Source organism: Sinocyclocheilus rhinocerous, unplaced genomic scaffold (assembly GCF_001515625.1).
Source record: "Sinocyclocheilus rhinocerous isolate Xijiao unplaced genomic scaffold, SAMN03320098_v1.1 scaffold1548, whole genome shotgun sequence".
Taxonomy (NCBI): Eukaryota; Metazoa; Chordata; class Actinopteri; order Cypriniformes; family Cyprinidae; genus Sinocyclocheilus; species Sinocyclocheilus rhinocerous.
The window spans coordinates 651169-674558 of record NW_015630996.1 but is presented as its reverse complement, the minus strand read 5'-3'; the positions used below and the strand labels follow the sequence as shown (position 1 = coordinate 674558).

At 35.4% G+C, this 23390-nt stretch overlaps 2 protein-coding genes across 2 annotated transcripts in view; both read left to right on the top strand.

Moving 5' to 3' along the window:
- The window catches only part of LOC107740995 (proprotein convertase subtilisin/kexin type 5-like), a 53063-nt gene extending 38697 nt beyond the window's left edge, over positions 1–14366 (top strand). Inside the window, exons 15-22 of the mRNA XM_016553571.1 lie at positions 1966–2091; positions 2181–2283; positions 3909–4102; positions 4189–4273; positions 7105–7208; positions 9971–10109; positions 10195–10310; positions 12249–14366. Of these exons, the coding sequence (XP_016409057.1) occupies positions 1966–2091; positions 2181–2283; positions 3909–4102; positions 4189–4273; positions 7105–7208; positions 9971–10109; positions 10195–10310; positions 12249–12364 (983 nt within the window). The 3' untranslated portion in view covers positions 12365–14366. The remainder of the gene's footprint in view (positions 1–1965; positions 2092–2180; positions 2284–3908; positions 4103–4188; positions 4274–7104; positions 7209–9970; positions 10110–10194; positions 10311–12248) is intronic.
- A 2314-nt stretch (positions 14367–16680) lies between these two features.
- LOC107740988 (proprotein convertase subtilisin/kexin type 5-like) overlaps positions 16681–23390 on the top strand; it is an 11972-nt gene continuing 5262 nt past the window's right edge. Inside the window, exons 1-4 of the mRNA XM_016553558.1 lie at positions 16681–16977; positions 17081–17217; positions 17305–17501; positions 19124–19192. Coding sequence (XP_016409044.1) covers positions 19182–19192 — 11 coding nt within the window. The 5' untranslated portion in view covers positions 16681–16977; positions 17081–17217; positions 17305–17501; positions 19124–19181. The remainder of the gene's footprint in view (positions 16978–17080; positions 17218–17304; positions 17502–19123; positions 19193–23390) is intronic.

Genomic DNA, 23390 nt, shown 5'->3' with positions numbered 1-23390 from the left:
TGTAGGTGTGACCTGCCGATACTGATTTTTGCCGATTCCAATTTTTTTTCTAAGAAGTATAATTGACAGCATATACAAACAAAAATCCAGTTTTTTTTTTTTCAAAAACAAGTAAATGTACTTAAAAGAAATTCTTAAACATTACAATTCCCCAATCTGGACTAAGTTACAAATGTTTTCTCACTTAAACAACTCTCAAAATAAAGTGCTCTGTGACTGGAAAGAGCTAATTAACTGAAAATTAGTTGCTGTATATAACAAAACAGATGTCATTTCCTACTACGTTTATAAATGGTCATCTTTCACATCAAATTCTTACATTGTTTCAATTAATTCAGTTATAATAAGAAACTTTAGAGTTGTTACCATTCTAATGATATCAGTATCAAGTAACTCCATCTTTCCACTGCAGGAAACACAAAAGCTGCATCTGAAGTGGCACAGACTGTTTGATGAAGCTGAGGTGCCATAAATGCATTTACACTGCAAAATTGCGAATGCATAAATAATTATAAAAGATTAATGTTTTAAAAATGATTCCAATTTTTTTTCTAAGAAGTATAATTGACAGCATATACAAACAAAAATCCAGTTTTTTTTTTTTCAAAAACAAGTAAATGTACTTAAAAGAAATTCTTAAACATTACAATTCCCCAATCTGGACTAAGTTACAAATGTTTTCTCACTTAAACAACTCTCAAAATAAAGTGCTCTGTGACTGGAAAGAGCTAATTAACTGAAAATTAGTTGCTGTATATAACAAAACAGATGTCATTTCCTACTACGTTTATAAATGGTCATCTTTCACATCAAATTCTTACATTGTTTCAATTAATTCAGTTATAATAAGAAACTTTAGAGTTGTTACCATTCTAATGATATCAGTATCAAGTAACTCCATCTTTCCACTGCAGGAAACACAAAAGCTGCATCTGAAGTGGCACAGACTGTTTGATGAAGCTGAGGTGCCATAAATGCATTTACACTGCAAAATTGCGAATGCATAAATAATTATAAAAGATTAATGTTTTAAAAATTTTTTTGAACATACAAATAAGAAATGTTGGGAAAAATGCAATGATACTTTACATATGAAACCAAACCATCAGTAGGTGGCGGCATTACCTGTTTAATGAGTGAGTCATTTAGTCATTCATTCAACCGATTTATTCAAACGGCTGATTCATTCAGAGTCCAGGCAAGTGACTCTTTATGAATAGGTTACTGAATCATTGACTCACTCGATTTGTTTAAAAACGTGGATTCATTCAGTAACAAAACACAGCTGTGTTGCTGGGAGAAACACAACAGTTCTGCTGTGGCTTTGATTGGAACTATTTTCGTTTGTGAAATTCAGCAAAAACAGTCAATATTGTGTCTAAAATGTAAATCACTTCATTTTAACTTCTTGTTTATTGAACTGCTATTGTATAAAATCAGTGTCACATTGCAATCGTGTTAACAGAACAACGTATAGCCGATATTGAGGAATGGAACGGAGTGGCAGGTGATGCACTCATTGACTTGTTGGAGAAACAAAGTGAGATGCAAGCAAAATTAATCGATTTAGAAGCTCGCTCGAGACAGAATAACCTCCGCATATACAGAATCACGGAGGGATCTGAGGGAAGTAATCAAGTTTGTGACGGCCCTTATAAAATCGGAGTTGGGACTGCTGTTAACGGACACGGATCTGGGTATACAGCGCTGCCATAGAGCACTTGCTCTAACAGCCTTCCCGCGACACACCACCTAGATCACTGGTGCTCTGTTTTTTAGAGCACAGAGTGAAAGAGCAGGTGCTGTTTACAGCATGGAAAAAACGGAAGTGCGTTTTGAAGGAAGAAGTGTTTATTTTGACCATGATTATCCCTCAGCGATCTTAAAGAGAAGGAAGGCATATGCGGGGGATATAAATGAGGGTTTAATTTTATTGCACATCGACTGACTTGTGATTCATTTCAGGCAAGCTGAAAGAGTGGTCTCTGGTACTTTATGGCACCTCTGTGCATCCGTACTCGTTCCGCAGTGACAAGCCCCGCTCACTGGCGGAGACTCAGCCTGATGACGAGTACAGTGAGGAGTATGTGGGTAAGTACTCTAATTATATTGTGCATCACGGAGTATTGTGGATATTCCATCACTGTGGAAACTGATCAGTTTCTATTTTCTCACATAAGGCTCGTGCCACCCTGAGTGTGGTGAGAACGGCTGTGAGGGTCCAGGGCCCCAGCAGTGCATCACTTGCCTCCACTACTTCCTCAAGTTCAAGAACAACACCAGGTACACAGCTTTTCATAACATCAGTACATCTTAATAACTATACTTGATTGGTGTGTGTGTGTGTTTTGTAATATAAACTACTTTTTATAAACTTTTTATATATAACATAATGCCCATTGTTTTTTTTTTCTGGATGCATTAACTGATACAAGCAAGCAAATATTAAAAATGCATCTCATGTGGTAGAACCAATGTGCACACATTTGCATGAAACAATTAAATAATTTCACATATCCATGCAGATCCTTTGTGTAGAGGTCAATAGGTGTCTTAAAATATCTGATAATAAATTCCATATTTTTATGACATGACAAGGTTAGTTCAGATTGAACTAGAATTAATTTAATAATGATATTTGTAAATAATTAAATAACATTTGTAAAAAAAAAAAATGTTGTATGCTTAAAATATTCTTAACCTGGAACATATATTTAATCAATATTTATTTACATTATAAGATGTGTTATGACATTTTTAGTCATTAAATTTGAACTTTGTATGTGAAATATAAACTACTATTCAAATGTTTGGGGGTAGTACAATTTTTATATTACAATAATACTTTTATTTAGCAAAGATGCATTAAATTCATTATAAGTGACTTTTTTAATGCTTATAACATTTAAAATGTTCCACAAAAATATAAAGCAGCACAACTGTTTTCAACATTGATCATAAGAAATCAAATCATCATGATTTCTGAAGGATCATGTGACACTGAAGACTGGAGTACTGATGCTGAAAATTCAGCTTTGAATCACAGGAATAAATTACATTTTAAAATATATTACAATAGAAAACAGTTATTTTAAATTGTAATAATATTTCAGAATATTACTGTTTTTTGGGGGGGGGGGGGTTTATGAAATAAATGAGAAAAGAGAATCTTACTGATCCCAAACTTTTGAACAGTAGTGCATGAGAGCAGCATGAATACATGAGTACATTTCTAAGAGCTTTGTACATTTGTTTCAACTTTGGTGTGAAACTCAAACCAGTATTAAATATCAATGTATTCATTTGTCTGGTATGTAACCTTATAATGAACTGGGTAATATACAGCCAGCCAGTCATTATTGCAAAATAAACTCCCTACAGAGTGAAGACCCCAGCATGAAGCGTGTGTATTGCGTAACATAATTAGAGCTACTAAAGAATTGAGAAAGTTTTTAATGCATTTACAGAAAGGTTGTATTACTGAAAGTACTCTTTTTGTTTTTTTATTATTATTGAAAATAATTTGACTTGGAGTTAAAAGATTAATTAACTCCTATAAAAACACCAAAGCACATGCTGACAACAGCTGTGTGTATGCGTGCCCCTGCTAACATCTCACATCTATCCAGACACTGTGTGTGTGTGTGTGTGTGTGTGTGTGTGTGTGTGTGCGTGCACGTGTCATGATTACATTTATAGATTTTGTGTTCTCCGGCATCCCAGTTGCACAAGCCGTGCTCACATCTGGAGCTGATGGCTTTCTCAGACCCTGACTTTTGCCTTTGTTTCCTGGTAAAAGTCTTTCCTTACGGCTGCCAGATGTTGATTTTTCTGGTCTCATGTGGCTCTTCCTGTCTGTGTCTGTCTCTCTCTGTTTTCCTTTCCACCTCCGTCCGTCTGTCTCTCAGGATGTGTGTACCTGAGTGTCCGACTGGCTTTTTCTGGGACGATAAGAAGCGCTGTAAGAAGTGCTCTCCGCTCTGCGAGTCTTGCATGGGGAGCCGCAGCGATCAGTGCTCGGCCTGCCGCCCGGGTCTGTACCTCGTGGAGGGAGGAAACAACTGTGTCATCTCCTGTCCTGGCGGCTTCTACCTGGACCTGGGCAAGTCACACTTCATCTCGCTCCAGAAAATCCCACATACTGATTGGCTGTTGAATTTGAGACCTCATGTGGCTGTTCTCTCGCAGACTCCACCATGTGCCGGAAATGCAGAGAGAATTGCAAGAAATGCACTTCTGCAAACATCTGCACAGAATGCCAGACCGGTCTCAGGTAATTCAGCCAATAGCAAATACAGTATTCCACCTCCTACATGTTTTTTTGGGCCAGTATGTGAAATACAGTCAGAATCTTGGACTAACATTACTGATAATTTCCTACGGTATACGTTGAGCTGTCGAAATAAAGCCACGCTGGCTAAATGTTGAATTATCACTGGAAACATCCTGTTACACACGGTGTAGCTCTTGGGTTCAGATGTATGTTGAAAGACTGTCTCTAGTGAGCGATTTTGCTTGGGCTTTTCCTACTCCTCTGACGTTCGATAAAGAGGTGGAAAAAACAGAGAGAGAAAAGAAAAACAGGTCATGGCACAAAATCTGGCGTAATGCGCAGCAGCTGTTCTGTGAATGGTTTTGAAATATTCCCTGAATATACGTAAAGGTTTTTTCAACCCACTTATTCGGACTTTAATCCGTCGTTGTTGATCTTTTTAGACTTGTTTAGACTACGGAAGATATGAAACAGGATGGCAAGGCAAGAGTGCAGATGAGATTAATTTTTCTGCCCGCAGTTTCTTTCTGTTTAAGGTTGCAATTACAGTCTTTGTAATTATTCATATGGCTAGTCATTCATTGCTGTTTTGGGGAAACTTTATTAGTCTAGATATGAGTTTAGATGGTAGTCCTTTCCTATGGGAAAAAAAACTAGCACTATTTTCTAAAAATTGTGATTAAAAAACAGCTGTACACCAACCATTTTGAGAGGAATTTCCTCACATATTATAGGTGTTATTTTAGCAACCATTTATTTTTTAAATGTTGAAACTAGCAATTGAATATGTTCATTTAGTCAAATTAATAAAAAAACTATGAATAAAAATGAATAAAAGTCTAAGCCACATGGAAATTCCATAAGGGATTTTAAAAAATAATTCAGTAAAATGATAACTGAATTTTCTTCAGTGTTTAAATTTTGACGCGGTCTAATTTGCATGATTTTTCCAGTAATTTGCGATTTAAAGGATTATTATTTACTCACAAATAGCAGTTTCTATCCAAAATATAATAAAATATTTTTGAGCTTGACATAACTAGAGAAAAAATTTTTTATTTTATAATTGTATTAATCAAACTTTTCAAATGTCCTCATAAATCAAGGTTTTCCAAGACCTCAGGAATCCTGGTTCTTGAAATGGCAGTTGTACATGAAATCAAAAATATAAAGCCAGTTTACAGTCTTGATTTTTGTTAAGGTTTTAGCTTATTTTATTGCTTGTTTTGTCTTATTTAAAATAATTTTAAGTCATCTTGTGGCCCTCTTGGAAGTTTGCTGAGGCCCCTAGTGGGTCCTGGGCCCCTGGATGAGAGCCATTGCCTAAATATTTAGTTTTTTAGCTCCACCTGCTGTCACCATTATTATTTTGCACACCAACAATGATAATATTTATTTTCATGGGTTTTTATTTTGTAAATTCACTATTCTTTTCCCATGATATGCTCTGGCGGCCCCTATGGAGGCTCATCTCACAGTTTTTAAACTGTGACGTGAAGCACAAGTGTGTAAGAAATAACCAGGGTTGGGAGGGTTACTTTTTAAATGTATTCCGTTACAGTTACAAATTACTTAATTAAAAAAATATTCAGTAACATAATCCAAGTACCACAATATAAAAGTAATGTAATCGGATTACTTTTGGATTACTTCAAGTTACATAAGTCAAAAAAGCAATATCTAAGTAGCCTACTTTTATTTAACTATGACTTTAAAATTAAAACTAATAAAAACTATAGTAAAAGCTATTTGAAACTATTAAAAATCGTGTCTTGTTTCACCATCAAGATATTACAGCCCGTGTATTTATATAAAAGTGGGCTATACAGTTTAGTATTACAGTTTTATTTTTATTATTATTTTTTTATTTCTTTAACATGTTGTACAAGTAAAAATAAATATAAGCTTAGTTTATACACAACATTAAAAAATTTACACCATATACATATTAGTCTATTTTAAAATAAGCCTACATGCTGCAAATGTTCAAGTTGGTTGAGTAGCCTTTGTTAAAGCAAGTGTCTTCATGCATAGCTTACGCTGTACAACTATGTTATTTCCTTTATCCTCTTTGAAAACAAAATAACTGAAATTTCCAGACATAAACGTTTTTCCCAGCAGGAAGCATCGTAATTAATTCATCACGCTTTTGAGGAGAATAATTGTAGATGGGTGTTATTTGCGCACGCACCAGCAGGCGGCTCACGTGAGTCAACATGTGTCAACAGAACCAGGAACTAGAGCCCTGCATTTCAGCCCGGGCCCCACGGGCCCCGACTTTTTTACCCTTTAGAGAGAAGTGCATCTTTACGGATTATGATTATAATGAAAGAGTTTTTGTTTTCGATTTGTTTTATTTCATTAAGTAGTAATTTAAAGTTTTCTCTAGATATATTTACCATGTCTGTGAGGCATGTATTCGCTGAGTTTCGGTTCTTTTTTGTGAAGTGCTCCTATTCAAGACCGAGACGGCAAAAAGCGCATCATGTTTGTTTTCTTTATTTTATAAAAGCACAACGTTTTGTTGATATTGTGAGTGCACACAAATAAAAGTAGACCCTTTACAGTTCCGAATGATGTATTACTCTATTCCCACTTTTTACAAAATGTAACTGTAATCTGAATACTTTGTTTTTTGATGTAACTGTAACGGATTACAGTTACTAGATTTTTGTATCCTGATTACATAACACCGTTACATGTATTCCGTTACTCCCCAACCCTGGAAATAACTTTGTGTTTTGTGGCTCAGTCTCAGCATTGAACCCCTTTGAATAATTCCCTCTTCCATTCTGTCTCTCCCACTTTCTTTACCTCTGTCTTTCTGCTAGTCTACAGGGGAATAAATGTCAGCTGAACTGTGAACCTGGCACCTATTATAATGGGCACCGACGAGCATGTGAAAAATGCCACTCGACTTGTGCCACCTGTGCAGGTAAACACTTTACCTGTATTTATGGCACTTTATTTTCCATTTAGGTTTGCAGTAGGCTTTGATTATGATCTTTTGCTTAAAAGCCATTTATAAAATATAACTTCCAGTAGTTGTTTTCTATATTCTTTTGGAGAGAATACTGATTGGCTATTCCTTTTTGTTTTATTTATTTATTATTTTTTGGTAATGCATATACGCACTTTTTAGTTTGCAATTTGCATCCAAAAATGAAGAGTATATAATCATCCTGGGCACAAAAAAAGATGCACTGTATGATTTTGAAGTTCAAGACTTGGCAAGACTGTGAAGTGCCTTCTGAGACTATTACGTCAGCACTGTTCTCTCCAGTGTCCAGAAATGGCAGCTAATTACTAAGGCTTTACAGAACAACCAGTGCTTTGCTTCTGAATATAGTTTATCCAGCACAATTACTGTTGCTAGCTCAGATTCTGCCCCAGATTTTAACAACAGATTTTCAATCTTTATTGTAACGACTCACTCATAATTCTCAAGGAATCACTGGTCACAAAAAGCTTTTCTGGTTCAAGTCACTACGATTAATTAAAGTTCTTCTGGGATGTGTAATAGATTGGTAATTAAAGTAATAAACACCGTTGTAAACGAGCTTTTGAGTCGACTCTCAATCCAAGGAAGCACATTTTCACCAAATAAGAAAAAAAGCTCATGCTTCGGTAAATTAAGTCACAATTATGTTACAGAAAGTCAAAATTATGAGGTACTAAGTTGAAAGGTCCACACGATTGGCCCAATGGAGGTATCCAATGGTGGATGAAGGTTTCCTGCGTATTTGGTCTTTTCGGCGCGCAGTTATTAAATTTAGGTTAAATTCAAATCTGACTCTATTTTATTATGACCTCACATTTGAGTTAGAATGCCAGTTATTATTGATCATTTATCGGATAATTTATCTAGACATCTGATTATTCTATTTATTCTTTAATATTATTGTACTCGTTCATTCGGGTGCTCATATCGCTCAAAGATATCGCTTCGGCCGTTAGCGTGTCTTACGGACACATTCTCGTCAGTCTTGGTTATTAGACAGAGGTAATTGACTAATAATTTAGACGGCCGCTCCTATGCTTGCTCATTCTAAAAGTACTTTTATTTAGCCCCCATAGATTTGTACACACTTGAATAAAGCAACATTATTTCTAGTCAGAGGTCACGACCACTACTATAGATATAAGCCGACCAACATTACTTTCCCTGATAGTAGCTTTGGTATGGTCATGCCATGGTTTCCCCATGTACACTTAGCTAGAGTAATATTACAATAAACAGAGGTCATGGCTCACCCTATTTAGGTTTGTCGAACAACATCCAGTTGACCTAAACGGAAATTCCCTATAAGCCCTTACAATCGAAGTACACTTGAACTAATACCAAGTAAACTATGTGTGTATTGTCCATCTCAGAATATCAAAGTGTCTGAGGTTCTGTAATTATTCTGAGATTAAACGCCCAAATTATGAGATAATTATGAGACATTTAAATTGATATACTGTAAACGAAAATAAATAAATAAAAAATAAATTTATATACTGTCATTGAGTCTAAATTAAGATATTTTTGACAGTCATAATAGTTAATCTCATAACTATGATTTAGGGCCAGATTTACTAAATGGGGCAAATTAGCATTGGACCGCAATTCCATAAAAGCGCTGATGGAAGGGGAAAATTCTGCGTGTGATTTACTAACAATGTGCACATTAAAGAACACAGACGCAGCCAGATAATTTCCATAATGACCAGTGCAATCTACCAAGAGCAGTGCAAATTACCGCCTGCTTTAAGACATGCTTTTTTAGGGCGTTAAATAATGGCGCAAATACCAGTAATTTGACGAGCGCAAATGTTAGTAAATCGCGTTGCGTGATTAATTTGAATACTCTCCTCCCATAAATTTTGCGTCTGAAGGGGAAACTCCTACAAATGCATATTCAATAAGTTCAGGTGCAAAAATAACTGTGTCCACGCCTTTTCAGCGCTAATTCTTCACTTTAGAAAATCCTGACAGTACTATTTTAATGCCAAGACGTTTTAAAACTGGCCCTGTGTGTTATGATTTTGACTTATTTCATAATTATTTATGGGTTTTTGTCAATTTTGACTTCAGTTTTACCTATCTCTTTATTATGACCCAGAAAGTCATAATTTTGACTCATTTCATAGTTTTTGTCATACTTTTTGACTTGTCAGTTTCAACTTTATCTTATAATTGACTTGGGTCATACTTTTGAGTTATGTCACAGTTTTTATGTTATAATTTTGACTTTTAATTTCAGCTTTATCACATAACTGTGACTTAATGTCAATTTTGTCATCATTTTGACTTCAGTTATAACTTTATCATAATTATGACTTAGTATGTCAGTTTTGACTTATGCTAGAGTTTTTATGTCATCATTTTGACTTTATCTCATAATTTTAAATTAGTATCTCATACTGATTTATGTTTGTATATGGCAGAAATGGGCTTCCATATAAATGTCAACAGCTCAGGGAATTAATGATTTTTAATATTAGCTCCCATCCATAATGATGTGTACCTTTTAAAATTAGTTTCCCTACAAGTTATTTGTGTTTTTGTAACCAATACACTCTTGTCAGTGGCTTCCAAGCATTCTCAGAGGAAACCCTTTCCGGAAGAATGTCTCTGTGTGTACATTCCAAAGTGTATTCCAAATTATTTGCGGTCTGGCTTTTTGGGAACATGATGGTATTCCCTGTGCTCAGGAACTGGCATGGAAGCGTGTAATGAGTGCGCTGTGGGCTATTACTTTGAGGAGTGGCGCTGCGTCTCCAGCTGCAGTGTGGGATATTACTTGGCAGAACAAACGACAGACAACGGAGATGTCCAGAAGTCCTGTCAAAAGTCAGTATTTCACTGCTAAACGTGACATCTAAGTGTTTACATTTAAAGTGGTAACGATGCATCACGGCTGTGATTGTGCCTGCAGGTGTGATCCTACCTGCTACGTCTGCGCAGGACCGGGGGAGAGGAACTGCAGCACCTGCGTGAGCGGCTATAACCTGGAAAACGGCGTGTGTGTCGTCAGCACCATCTGCAAAGATGGTGAGTACTGTAGATTCATCCATGCTAGCTTTTGGTTAGCTCCTTAATTTTGTGTTTTCTTTCCTCCAGTTTCTGATCTGAAACTTTTAAAACAAAATATTTAGTTTTTGCATGGGGTTGAATCATGGTCTATTTATTTTGTTTTTCTGATGTTGGAAAGATGTGTCCAGATTACATTTCATCCCAAAATAACAAGAAAATTCTATTTTGCAAATACCTTTTTTTCCCTTAAGCAAGCACATTTAACCCCAAATTCTTATTCTGTGTTGCACGTGAACGTTTTACTTGATTGGTTTACTTGAAGTTTGGGGTCAGTGCAAAAGTCGATTATGCCCAGCAAGGCTGCATTTATTTGATCAAAAATGCAGTATAATTAATATTGGATAACATAGTTGCAATTTAAAAGAAATGTTTTCTTTTTGGAATATATTTTAAAATGTAAATTTATTCCTGAGATGCAAAACAACATTTTCAGCAGCCATTATTCCAGTCTTCAGTGTCATATTATACTTCAGAAATGCTGATTTTCTGCCTTAAGAAAGATTTATTATTGTAGAAAACATCTTGAAGTGCTACTTGCTGATTAAGGACCTTGTGAAGTAATCCTAGAAGGTCCTCTTTGGTTGGGTTTAAAACAACTATTACAAATAAAGAATTCAAGGCACTTCTTCTGGTCCAAAAGAGTTAAAAAGCCTTTATTCACATTCTGGCCATCTCAATAGACTTTAAAAATGATGCTTTTTGGCCTTCAGCCTTCCTCAGAGTGTGTCGGGTATAGATTTAATATTATCAATGTTGGAAACTATGGAAGCTCATTTAAAAAAATAATAATAATTCTGCATTTTTTTCTCTCAATTCATAGTTTACACCTCAAAATTAATTTTAATTGTTTCTGACACAGAATTAAAAAAAAGTATGTAATTGTGATTTTTTTTTTGTGTGCAAATGTGCATTTATATCTCTTAATTCTGAGTTTATATCATGCAATTCTGAATTTATATTTTGGAATTCTGAAAGACAAATAAATTTAAAATTGTGAGATGAAAACTCAAAATTGGGAGAAGTCTTGTGAGATAGAAAGGTCACGGTTAACTTCATTTATTTTTTATCTATTTTTCTTTTCTTTTTCATTTTAACAAACTCTTTCATTGTAACTGTAAATTTCATACATGGAACTGTGCTGCCTAATATTTTTATGGTAATCGCGGTTTTTTTTTTTTCAGCATACTTTAATGAATAGAACGTTCAAAAGCATTTATTTAAAATAGAATTTTGGTAATAACATAAAAGTCTTTACTGTTGTGTTTGATCAATTTAATGCATCCTTGATGAATGAAAGTATTAATTTTTGGAGGGGAAAAAATCTTTAAAAATATTTCAAAAAGGTAGTACAAAGAATACCACCATGCTGTACAAATTCTTTGCAATATAAAATAAATATAAAAATTGTGCAAATAACACCGAAAATATTATGCAAAATATAATTTTTTGAAAACTTTCTTCTGATTTTGAGGTGAAATGTGCCCAAATATTTCAGGCCAATTTATTCTCTACATGTGAATTTGGGGAACCTTGATTTCAATAGGGACTACATTTTTACAGTGGAGCGTAAAGTCTGCTTTTTCTAGCAAATGACAACAAAGTTACACTGTCAACCTGTGACACTGTAAAAATTATTTTTTTGATCACTTTCTAAATGTTTGTTCTCCTTTTCTTCCCGATGATCTTTCCTTCAAATCTTTTTATCCTGGATTCCAATCACACCTGGATATCCTCCTCCGTCGACCAATCAACTGGATTATAAAAAAAATAAAAATAAACCCAACAAAACATTTGCCCGCCATCTCTCACTGTGACCTGATCTGCATCATTTCCTGTCCGCCGCCCAATCACGTGCTGTCTCTCTGCTCCTCTCTCCTCTTCCTGCTCTCTGGAAAGCAAATGAAGAATCGTGGGCTGAGGGAAGTTTCTGTGTGTTAGTGAAAAAGAACAATCTGTGCCAGAGGAAGGTTCTGCAGCAGCTCTGCTGTAGAACATGTTCTCTAAAGGGCTGAAGGAACTTTTCCGGCCCCACTTGCCCCTCACGGTCCGCTAATTTATATTCCAGTCGGGAACCTCGAATATGGGACTACATCGTGAGGTTTCCCGATGCCAGAACTACAACAAACCTACCTTTATCTCTGTGTGTGTGTCTGTATGTGTGTGTGTGAATGCGAGTGTGTTGACAGAAGCTGTCAGGGTGGTGCGACTGGGATCAGTAATAAACAGCAAATCATACATGTCAGTATTTTGTGACCAAAGCATGGATGCCAAATTTTTGTACCTTTTTCTTCGTTTTGGGTCCAAGAGAAGAATTTGGAGCGACATGCTGAGAGTTGAAGCGGCGGTTTTTTATTTTTCCACAGTTTCACGCATGATGACGACAACAATGATCAAAGCCAGTTTGTGCATATTCTGAATAAAGCACACTCAGAGAACCTCTACGAGTTTCAGCAAGACCTCTGTGAGCAAAACCATAGCACAGGTTCATCCACTGACCCTCATGACCGCGGTCAAATCGATAGCGGACTCCGGAGGTACAAGGTACAATAAGTACTTTCTGAAGCGATGAGTATTGTACTAACACCGAGCAAATAAGATGAATGCGTCACGTCAGGTGGTCTCACTGTTCAGAAATTCTTCACCTCAGGCTCATATCTCATACCTGTTTTTGTATGCGTGTGTGTGTGTGTGTGTTTGTGTTTCATCAACGTTGCATAAGTGGAAAAATAGGTTTTCGTGAAACCTAAACTTAAGTAAGTGCTCCCTGAAGAATCGTTGACTGGGTTGAAGTACAGGTTTTAGTCGTGGTAGCTAAATGAGGTTTGAAACACGTTTAATTCATTTGATCTCATCAGGCCATTGTATATTTTTTCAAACAAATCCCTAAGCATGCATTTTTATATCTCGCCATTTCAAAAAACAACTCCACAATATTGATCCTAAATGATTCATGTGAAATAAGGAACTTTATTTACAGCGCAGTGTCCGTTTCAGCCGCTTCCCTCCAGAACTATTTATATTTTATTGATTCATCTTGGAAATGAAAAGTTAAACTGCTCGACTTTGAAATGGCCAGTTCAATATTCCAGGTCTTTATGAAAGTAACAAGTCTGTGATTCACATACGTAACTGGTGCTATTGACATAATGGAGTTATTAGAGAATGTTTTTGAATTCACATTTCCAACAAATATTTGTGAGTTCGAATCGTCTAGATTTTCAGTTGATCATATTGGCCGTATTTACTTTGTCCCTATTGCAGCGTCTTGGGAAACGGAAAAAATACTTGAGGGGGGAGTATATTACGTTTTAATAAAGGTCAGAAACGAGGTGAAATGTTTAGTTATACTAATAGTACTACACAACACAAATTAGACTTCTACATTCATTAAGGACATGTTTGACCAATCCGCTTTTGCGCAATGTTAAGGGGATTTCTATGTCTTTTATTTATGAATGATGTGGTTTAAGATGACGTAGCCTTTTATTTATGAAAAAGATTTATAAATGGTCATAGTTCAAATGAGTTGTGTTTTGTGGATGGGATTGTTCAACCACTTCATGCTAATTGTGTATTCATGACACAAAAAAAAGTTGTAGTATGATTGTACGTTTTCTGCAAACTCAATACATGCAACGTTACATAACTAATGTTATATAGGATTACGAGAATCAGTCTATGTTCAAATGTGTTACATTTACTCTGTTCTGGCAACGTTTTTTTCTTAATGTATATATGTATTTTTATCACTATTAACCTTAAATATATTTTGCACCCACGTTCAATTGAAAAAAAGGGGAAAATGGATGATCAAGTTTTCTAAAATTATTTTATATTTCAGTTTTTAGCCAACTGCCATGAACAGTTAGTCTAGATGAAGATGTGTTGTAGTCAGGGCCAAGAAAAATGTTTTATCATGTAGAGAAGACTGGATGAAAAAACTGGTTTACTGATCTTTTTATTAATGAACTTTAAAATAAAAACAAGACTCAGAGATTATAAGAGACTACTTTTGTTTACTTGTTTAGATTCTGGGCTACTTTCTGAGAAGTCAGACTTGGTGGATAAATTGGGTGAAACAATTGCATAGCAGTGACCCGAGTCATATATAGAGTTCAGAAAGTCATAGAGCCCTTTTGACTTGGATCCGTATACAACCACCCTAGCAACCATATAGCAACACGCTAAATCGCACTCAGAAAAGCACACAAAACGCTAGTGTTTTGGTGGCGAGTTTTACACTGACGAGCACCGATCACATTTTCATCGTAAAAATCTTGTGCTGTCAAAGCGCTTGTTTACTTTGACTTCAAGAAATATTGTTCAGAGTTGAATTCTTGTGGTGAACTGGTGTGAGAATGATTCAACTTCTCCTTGTTTTCTTTACAAAAGGCCCTTTTTGTTTTGAAGAGAACAATTCAGCATTTGACCGAAAGAAATTTACCTCGAATGCGCAGTGGTCACAATGACTTTAAAAGAGACAATATATGCGCAGCCCCTTGTTCTGACCCGTGGCCGTTTACTTTAGAACGAACATTTCTAAAATATTTGCAGCTCCCACACAACCATTGTTTCTTTCCTGTGGTGAATAACATGATAAAGCCATTACTATTGACACATGCTGTTTTAAATGTTACAAACCTTGCGAGAAATATCAAAGCGATTCTTCAGTGTTTTTGCAGTTTATTGCAAGCAGTTTGAGTGAGAAAACCCATTTAACTGACATTGGCTTTGGACCCATGTTTAGTCTAGTGATTGACAACTAAATTACGGTCATGTAGGGTCATGAGCGGCTGCTTCAAGACTGTCAGAATTGAGTGAATAGAGTGTATCAGAGCGTAAGCCTGAGGTCATCAGAAGGGTCAGCCAGCTATAGATGTCCAGCTCACTCTAAAGGAAATCTCATAAATACATTGCTTAGCCTGGGGTTAAAGGTTAGCTCAGTGTATTTAGCTTTTCTCACATTCCCATAACATCGCTTTGGGATAGTTTTGATCCATTCTGACACCTAGAGAGTGAAAAATATGTTTAGATTACTAACAAAGGTGTCAATTTGACTGCGTATGTGCAATAATTTTTTATTGTGGTCAGTTTTTTGCAACTCGCAAAATAATTTTCTTTATTCAGCTTTCAGTTCTTTTTAAGTTTTTAGTTTCTAAGGCCTGCTGATTGTATGAGGGCAATCTTCATAAGCTTTCTTACTACTTTTGAGAGTGTTCTGATTTATGAATCCTGCATGTGCATGGCCTTTGAATTGTCTGCAGTCATAAACGTCAGCTGGTCAATCCTTCAACCAGAAGCCTTTCATATTAATGCTAAAGCTCTGAACAGGTAAACACTTTGGTTTCCCTCTCTTTTTGTATGTATATATGTATTTCTTTGTTTTTTTTTCTTTGTGTTGTTTGCTTGCTTTTTTGTTAGCTTGTTTGTATGTATTTTTTTTACTTGTTTGTTTTGTTTGCATTGTATGTATTTATTTTTTGTTTGTTTCGTTAGCTTGTTTCCATGTATTTGTTTGTTTCATTAGCTTGTTTTATTTGCTTGTTTCTTTTTTGATTTTATATTTGTTTAATTTACTTGTTTTGTTTAATTTGTTTACTAGTTTTGTTTGCTTGTTTCTTTTTTCTTGTTTGTATTTGTTTAATTTACTTGTTTTGTTTGCTTTATGTATGTTTTTGTTTCATTTGCTTGTTTCATTTTCTTGCTTGTTTGCATGTATTTGTTTTTGTTTCATTAGCTTCTTTCATTTCCTTGTTTGCATGTATTTGTAATTGTTTTTGTTTGTTTCGTTGGCTTGTTTTGTTTGTTTGCATGTATTTGTTTTTGTTTGTTTCGTTAGGCTTGTTTCATTTGCTTTGCATATATGTTTCATTTGTTTGCAGTATTTGTTTAATCTGCTTGTTTTATTTGTTTGTTTGCATGTATTTGTTTTTGTTTGTTTCGTTAGGCTTGTTTCATTTGCTTTGCATATATGTTTCATTTGTTTGCAGTATTTGTTTAATCTGCTTGTTTTATTTGTTTGTTTGCATGTATTTGTTTTTGTTTGTTTCGTTAGGCTTGTTTCATTTGCTTTGCATATGTTTCAGTTGTTTGCAGTATTTGTTTAATCTGCTTGTTTTATTTGTTTTGTTTGCTTGTTTCATTTGCTTTCTTGTTTGTATTTGTGTGGTTTGCTTGTTTTGTTAGCATGTTTAATTTTCTTGTTTGGTTTGGTTGTTTGTTTGCTTGTTTTGTTTGCTTATTTGTATTTAATCAGCTTGCTTGTTGTTGTTTTTTTGTTGTTTTTTACTTGTTTGTATTTTCCTACTTTTCTTAAACGCGCATTCAGGGAAATGTTAGTTATTTCTGATGCTACATACATAAATATACTAATATAATAAACATGAACCACTGGATTATCTACCAACAAAGCATTTGTTCACAACTGCTAATACAATTTATGTCTACCTACACTAGATGAAGTGGGATATTCTAGTTAAGCATCTTTATGTAGCTGATGTGTTATCTGTATTTTTTTATCAGGGGAATATTTAAGCAAACCTGATCAATGTGAACCGTGTTCCTCAACCTGCTCAAAGAGCACTGGACCTGAGAGTAAAGACTTCATCAGCTGTGCTTCCACCAGGTGAGGTGTGAACAAATCACCACAGAACCACAGTCAAATAAAGCCCCAGTGAGACAAGAGGTGCACTGTGTGGGGACAGATTTCAGTTTTTATTCTTTGGCAGGCTCTTTGATAACGGGCAATGTGTGATCAGCTGTGACCCTGGGAAATACAAGTGGGAGAGACGGTGTCATCTTTGCCACCACACATGCCTCGAATGTACAGACGAGGGGCCTGACAAATGTACTCGCTGTAGCAAAGGTAAGCCGAGTCATGACTGCCTCACAAAATAGAGAAAAATACAAGCTCTTAACATTGTTCTTATTCTGTTTGTTTTCACACGGATAGGTTCGGAGTGGAGCGGTACCTCTTTGAAGGGGAGTGTCGTGAAACCTGTCCAGAGGGCTATTCCCATTCCTCGAAGGGAACATGTGATCCCTGCCCTCCAAATTGCACTGTGTGTACTTCTACAGGCCACTGTCTCCACTGCACCCCCTCCTACTTCCCTAAAGACGGGATGTGTGCCAAACTGGAGTGTGGACTGGGTCAGTTGCATCATAACTGTTCTAGAATGTTCTCTATTGCTTGCTTGGCCTTTTCCATGTTTCTTTTTTGTGATGTTAAGATTCTGGTTACTTTTTTTTGGGAATGTGAGTGAGGTTTATTTGAAAATTCTCCTGAAAATCGAATTAGTGGTTGAGCTGTAGGCGCAGTGTTAAAAACACATTGCCATTGCCAAAATGTTTTTGTGTTTGCTTTTTTGCCAGTATTTTTCACCATAATGTTCCCAATGGATGAATCTCACAAAACCTGTCAAGAAATTACATATATCATATTTGTGATATATGGTGTATGTGTGGGGAAGTCGTGGCCTAAAGGTTAGAGAGTCGGACTCGTAACCCAAAGGTTGTGGGTTCGAGTCTCGTACCGGCAGGGATTGTAGGTGGGGGGAGTGAATGTACAGCGCTCTCTCCCACCTTCAATACCACGACTGAGGTGCCCTTGAGCAAGGCACCGAACCCCCAACTGCTCCCCGGGCGCCACAGCAAAAAATGGCTGCCCACTGCTCCGGGTGTGTGTTCACGGTGTGTGTCTGCACATTGGATGGGTTAAATGCAGAGCACTAATTCCAAGTATGGGCCACCATACTTGGCCACATGTCACGTCACTCATTATGATAGTATATGTTTTGCTGCTTGTGGTGTTGTTTGTATTGCTGCTCTATCAATTGGGGTGGTAATATTTTTTTTTTTTATGTTTTTGAAAAAGGTATCTTCTGTTCACCAAGGCATCAAAATACATCAAAAATACAGTAAAAACAATATTGCAACATTGTAAAATATTATAATTTAAAAGAACTGTTTTCTAATTTATTCCTGTGATGCAAAGCTGGATTTTCAGCATCATTACTCCAGTCTTCAGTGTCACATTTATTATTATTAGCAACGTTGAAACCAGTTGTGCCGATTAATATTTTGTGGAAATTGTGAGAATGTTTGTAGGATTTTTTGGTGAATAGAAAGTTTATAAGAAAAGCATTTTTTTTTTTTTAATAGTCTTTTTCACTACTCATCAATTTAATTTGCTGACCCCATACTTTTGACCAGTACTATAAAAAACACAGCAATTGTGATTAAGTAAAAAAAAAATTGCAATTATGATTTAATGAATCTATTAAGTCATGAATCTATTAAGTCGTCATTGAAAAGAATTACAGGGAGAAAAAACCTCAAAAGAGGTTAATGTACTTAATTGTCATGAAACTAATGTGACACAAAATGCTAATGGATCTAAAAATACACAAAAATATACTTTTTATCTTTTGATTTTGCAGTGCTGTTTAACAAAGACCTGTTTTCATGAGATTCACCCCACTAGACAGAAGACTTCTCTCTCATTTTGTGTGCTGAGCTAGATCGCTTTAGCCTACGTATATCTGTAAATCTAACTCTATGGATGTTGTTTGGCTTCTCACGACACCCACTGCTGTTTATCTAATCTTCACAAATTGTTATCACAGTCAAAGATGCGCTGAGCATGAGGGTAGAGCTCGTCTGCAGAAGTCAGACTGAAATAGCACCAGAAATGAGACAGTGGGGGAACAGAAATTCTTATCATTAGTGGCAGACATGTATAAACTCATGGTGTGATACTTGTTCTTGTATAGGTGAAGCAGCTGACTCTGATCATGAAGACTGTGTAACCTGTGAGGAGGGCTGTCAACAATGCCTCACTGGTCAGTATATCATTATTTGGATGGATGTGTGCACAACAAGCATTGCTCATAAAGAAATGAAATGCATCATGTTTTCAGCAAATCTATCAAATTTTGATACACAAATGTCTAGGGCCTCTAAATTATCAAAATGATCCAAACTTTACTGAAAACCTGTTGTACACAATCCTCTACATGCCTTCTGTCATCTGACTGATAGTTTATACTTTTTAGGCAAGTAAAAGGCATTTTAGTATAATTTTTAAAAACATTGATTTCAGGTTGTGGTTCATGTGTCTTTTTGTAGTGAAATCCATTTAAATCCTGTAACATTGTCAATAATATTAAAAGACTAACACTTAGGTTAACTTGATTATACTTCTTTTTTAGAAAAATCATGTTAAAATGTATCAAATATGATACATCAGATTTTTGAGGAACGTTTATTTGTGCATCTCTCAATCGTCATTGTATTGCATCGAATTGTTTTGACCCCAGAATAAAAACTAGAGCTTTGATAATATAACGAAACATTTTAATGACTTACTAACCGTTCAAAAGTTTGGGATCAGTAAGATTTTTAATGGAGTCTCTTATGCTCATCAAGGCTGTATTTATTTGATGAAAAAATACAGAAAAAACTGTAATATTGTGAGATATTATTTCAATTTATAATATTGGTTTTCTGTTTTAATATACTTTAAAATATAATTTATTTCTGTGATCAAAGCTGAATTTTCAGCATCATTATTCCAGTCTTCAGTGTCACATGATCCTTCAGAAATCATATGCTGATTTATTATCAGTGCTGGAAACAGTTGTGCTGCTGCTTTTTTTTTTTGGAAACTGATACTTTTTTCTGGATTCTATTATGAATAAAAAGTTAAAAAGAACAGCATTTGATTAAAATTAAAATCATATAAATTATATTTTATGGTATATTAAAATAGAAACTGTTATTTTAAATTGCAATAATATTTCACAAAATAACAGTTTTATTTTCTGTATTTTCGATTGTGTTTTTCCTCAAGTGTGAGCTTGATTCTGGCTATATCATACTATATTCTGACTATATCATCAAAAGCCTGATGTACCAAATATGATACTCAATAAAAAAACTGACTTTTATTTCATTTGTCAGGCTTTACGGGGTAATTCTTACTACTACTTTTGCTTTTTTTAAATTCAGATTATTAGGCTGATAGTTTAAAATAATGTTAAATTCCTGTAAATGTTTGTTCTAAATTAGTTCAAAATAGAATCATTTCACTAATGGTTTGTGACTTTGGGCCCGTTTGTGCTCTAGATGCACCAGTGATTTCAATGCGTGTGTAGTAGTGCACAAATGATAGGGGTTGTGTGTGTCTCACCACAGCTTCCAGTATCTCTTTGCATCTGTTATAATTCTCAAAATTAGAGTATGTCTGGTCTGTAATTTAAAATGTGGCAGGCTGCCTGCATCTGCACTTCAAGGCAGCATTATTTGGCATCATGGCTCAGAAAAGTCGTGTCAACGATGTCTAGTTAGGCTGCTCACCAGCTTGTGAGACACAGCAAGTCAATGTGTCAAGATCAAAGTGGTGTAATGTAACGAAGTAATAATACTTCGTTACAGTACTTAAGTATTTTTTGGAGAATCTGTACTTTACTTGAGTTTTTATATTTCAGCCAACTTTTACTCCACTACATTTCCTAATTAAAATGTATACTTTTACTCCGATACATTTCCCCGAAGCATATTCATTACTTACTACAAAATAGTCAGAAGTCAGAAGAACACGGACTGCAGGAAAGCAGGTTTGATGAATCAGTGGTCTGGCGTTTGCAAGTTAGACTCCTAAAAACACCTTTGCTCACGTGCAAACAAGTGCGCACATAACCTCGGATGATTTCATTTTCCACTCAAGTCTAGTCTGGCGTCTGCGATATACAGCCTTCTGTGATAATATGGTAAGTTGTTGTAATGATGTGCGATCTGACATTATCAAGTATATCACCAAATAACACAAACAGAGACAGAGTGCATGCACGTGATCAGTGTTGCCAACTGCTTTCAATTGAAAGTAGCTAAAACTGGTAGCTAAATGTCACTAGAATGACATCACAATGGCAAATTCACTGATCTATATAAAGATGAACGTAGATCAGTAGGTTTTTTTTTTTTTTAAATAATAGAACGGAATAAAACAGAATAGAATAGGTAAGCGCTAGTATTAATTGGTCAGGTGATGGCGAAAAAGATGTCTTTAGAAGTTTTTTCAAAATGGCAACAGACCGAGCGGCTACTGGTAGCCAGTGTACCCTGATGAGGAGAGGAGTAACGTGAGCTTTTTTTTGGCTACATGCGGGAAGGCCCGTCAAGAGAGCATTACAAGCAAATGAACAATTCACTCTTAGGCCCATTTTGTTATGACAATGAGGAAATGTCCAGTACCTTTCAGAGAAAACTCCAAAGTTCTCCAGGGGAGGGGCGATAGAGGCTATATACACTTAGTGCAAATAGCAATAGATGTTATTTACACTACGTGAAAATAGCAGTATTTTTTTAGTGATATCATATGCTATTTACACTGTGCAAATAGCTATTCTATTTATACTACTATTAAAATAGCAGGATATTCTGCTAATTGCCTATTACAAATAGTGGCAATTATCTGCACCTCTGCTTTTCTGATGTGATTTGAAATTTGAAAAGGGAGAAAAAAAATGTTCTCCAAAAGGCAGATTCGAACCCGGGTCGATCGCGTCAAAAGGAGTAATCTATGACACATGCTTTACCATCTACGCCACTGAATCTGATGATTAATGACCGTCTTTTGTAATGTTGACTATCCCAATCACACGTTGGTGGGTGGAGTTAGTGTAAATAGCCTCTGCCAACAAGGCGGGCTATTTGCACTTAGACACTCCGATTTTTTTTTTTTTATTCCCAACAGCAATTTTGAGGGGAAAAAAGTCAGAATTGCGAGTTTGTATCTCGCAATTTTGATGAAAAAAAGTCAGAATTGTGAGTTTGTATCTCGCAATTTTGAGGAAAAAAAAATCTGAATTTCGAATTTGTATAAGGAAATTTTGATGAAAAAAGTAAAAATTGCGTGATGTGAATAAAAAGTCGCAATTACCTTTTTTATTTTTTATTTAGTGGCGGAAACGGGCTTCCATAGCATTCTGACATTTTAAAATGTGATTTAAGTGGCCAAATGCTATATTACTACTGTTAATACTAATGGCACTCTTTTGTAATTTATTGTCTTTGTACTAAAATTTGTGAAGCATTTCACCCTCAAAAAGGCCCAAAAGTTAATATACTTTCCTCTGGGTTTATGATCTTGGGTAATAACACAGAAGCGACCGTGTGGTTGAGGAGCTGCTGTCGGTACAGTCCTGCACTCCTGCCATTGTGCGCTTTAGTAAGGCATGTAATCTGTGTTTGCTGTGGGGAACTGCGTCTCTAATTAGTATGCTGTATGACACTTTGGATGAAAAGCTCCAGCTCAATGCCAGGTTACTGACATTCCTTCCAATTATGAGATGAAGTACTTTAAAAGGTCAATGGGTTAGTCCAGAAAGTCTTTTTGCAATTGGATAGTTTGACCTGAAATTTACCCTGTCATCTTTATTTCTGCTTCTTTATCTTTTTTTGCATGACGCTTTTATATTTCAGATTTATTCAAAGTATATATTCAGCAAGCATGTATTCAACTGGTCAGAAGTGACATCTATAATGTTACAATACATTTCTATTGCATCTAAATGCAATATTAGGGAATCCTGAAAAAAAAGTATCACAGTTTCTACAAAAAAATATTAAGCAGCTCAACTGTTGTACATAATAAGAAATGTTTCTTGAGCAGCAAATTACTTTATTAGAATGATTTCTGAAGGATCATGAGACACTGAAGACTGAAGTAATGATGCTGAAAATTCAGCTTTGCATTACATATATAAACAGGGATTAAAGTGTTCCGTCGCTACGATTATTTTAACATATAATATAATATGTTATATTATACATAAAGACAGTCACTTGCTTCATTCCTGAATGATTCAGCCGTTCGAACGAATCAATTGAATGAATGATTCAGTGATAAAATCAGTGACTTGCCGCCACCTGCTGGCGGATTTAGTTTCATTTTTAGCGTATAATTTCAGTTATTTAAATAATCTAATATTTCTGTATTCAAAGTGTTATATTTAAAACATTAATCTCCACATGAAT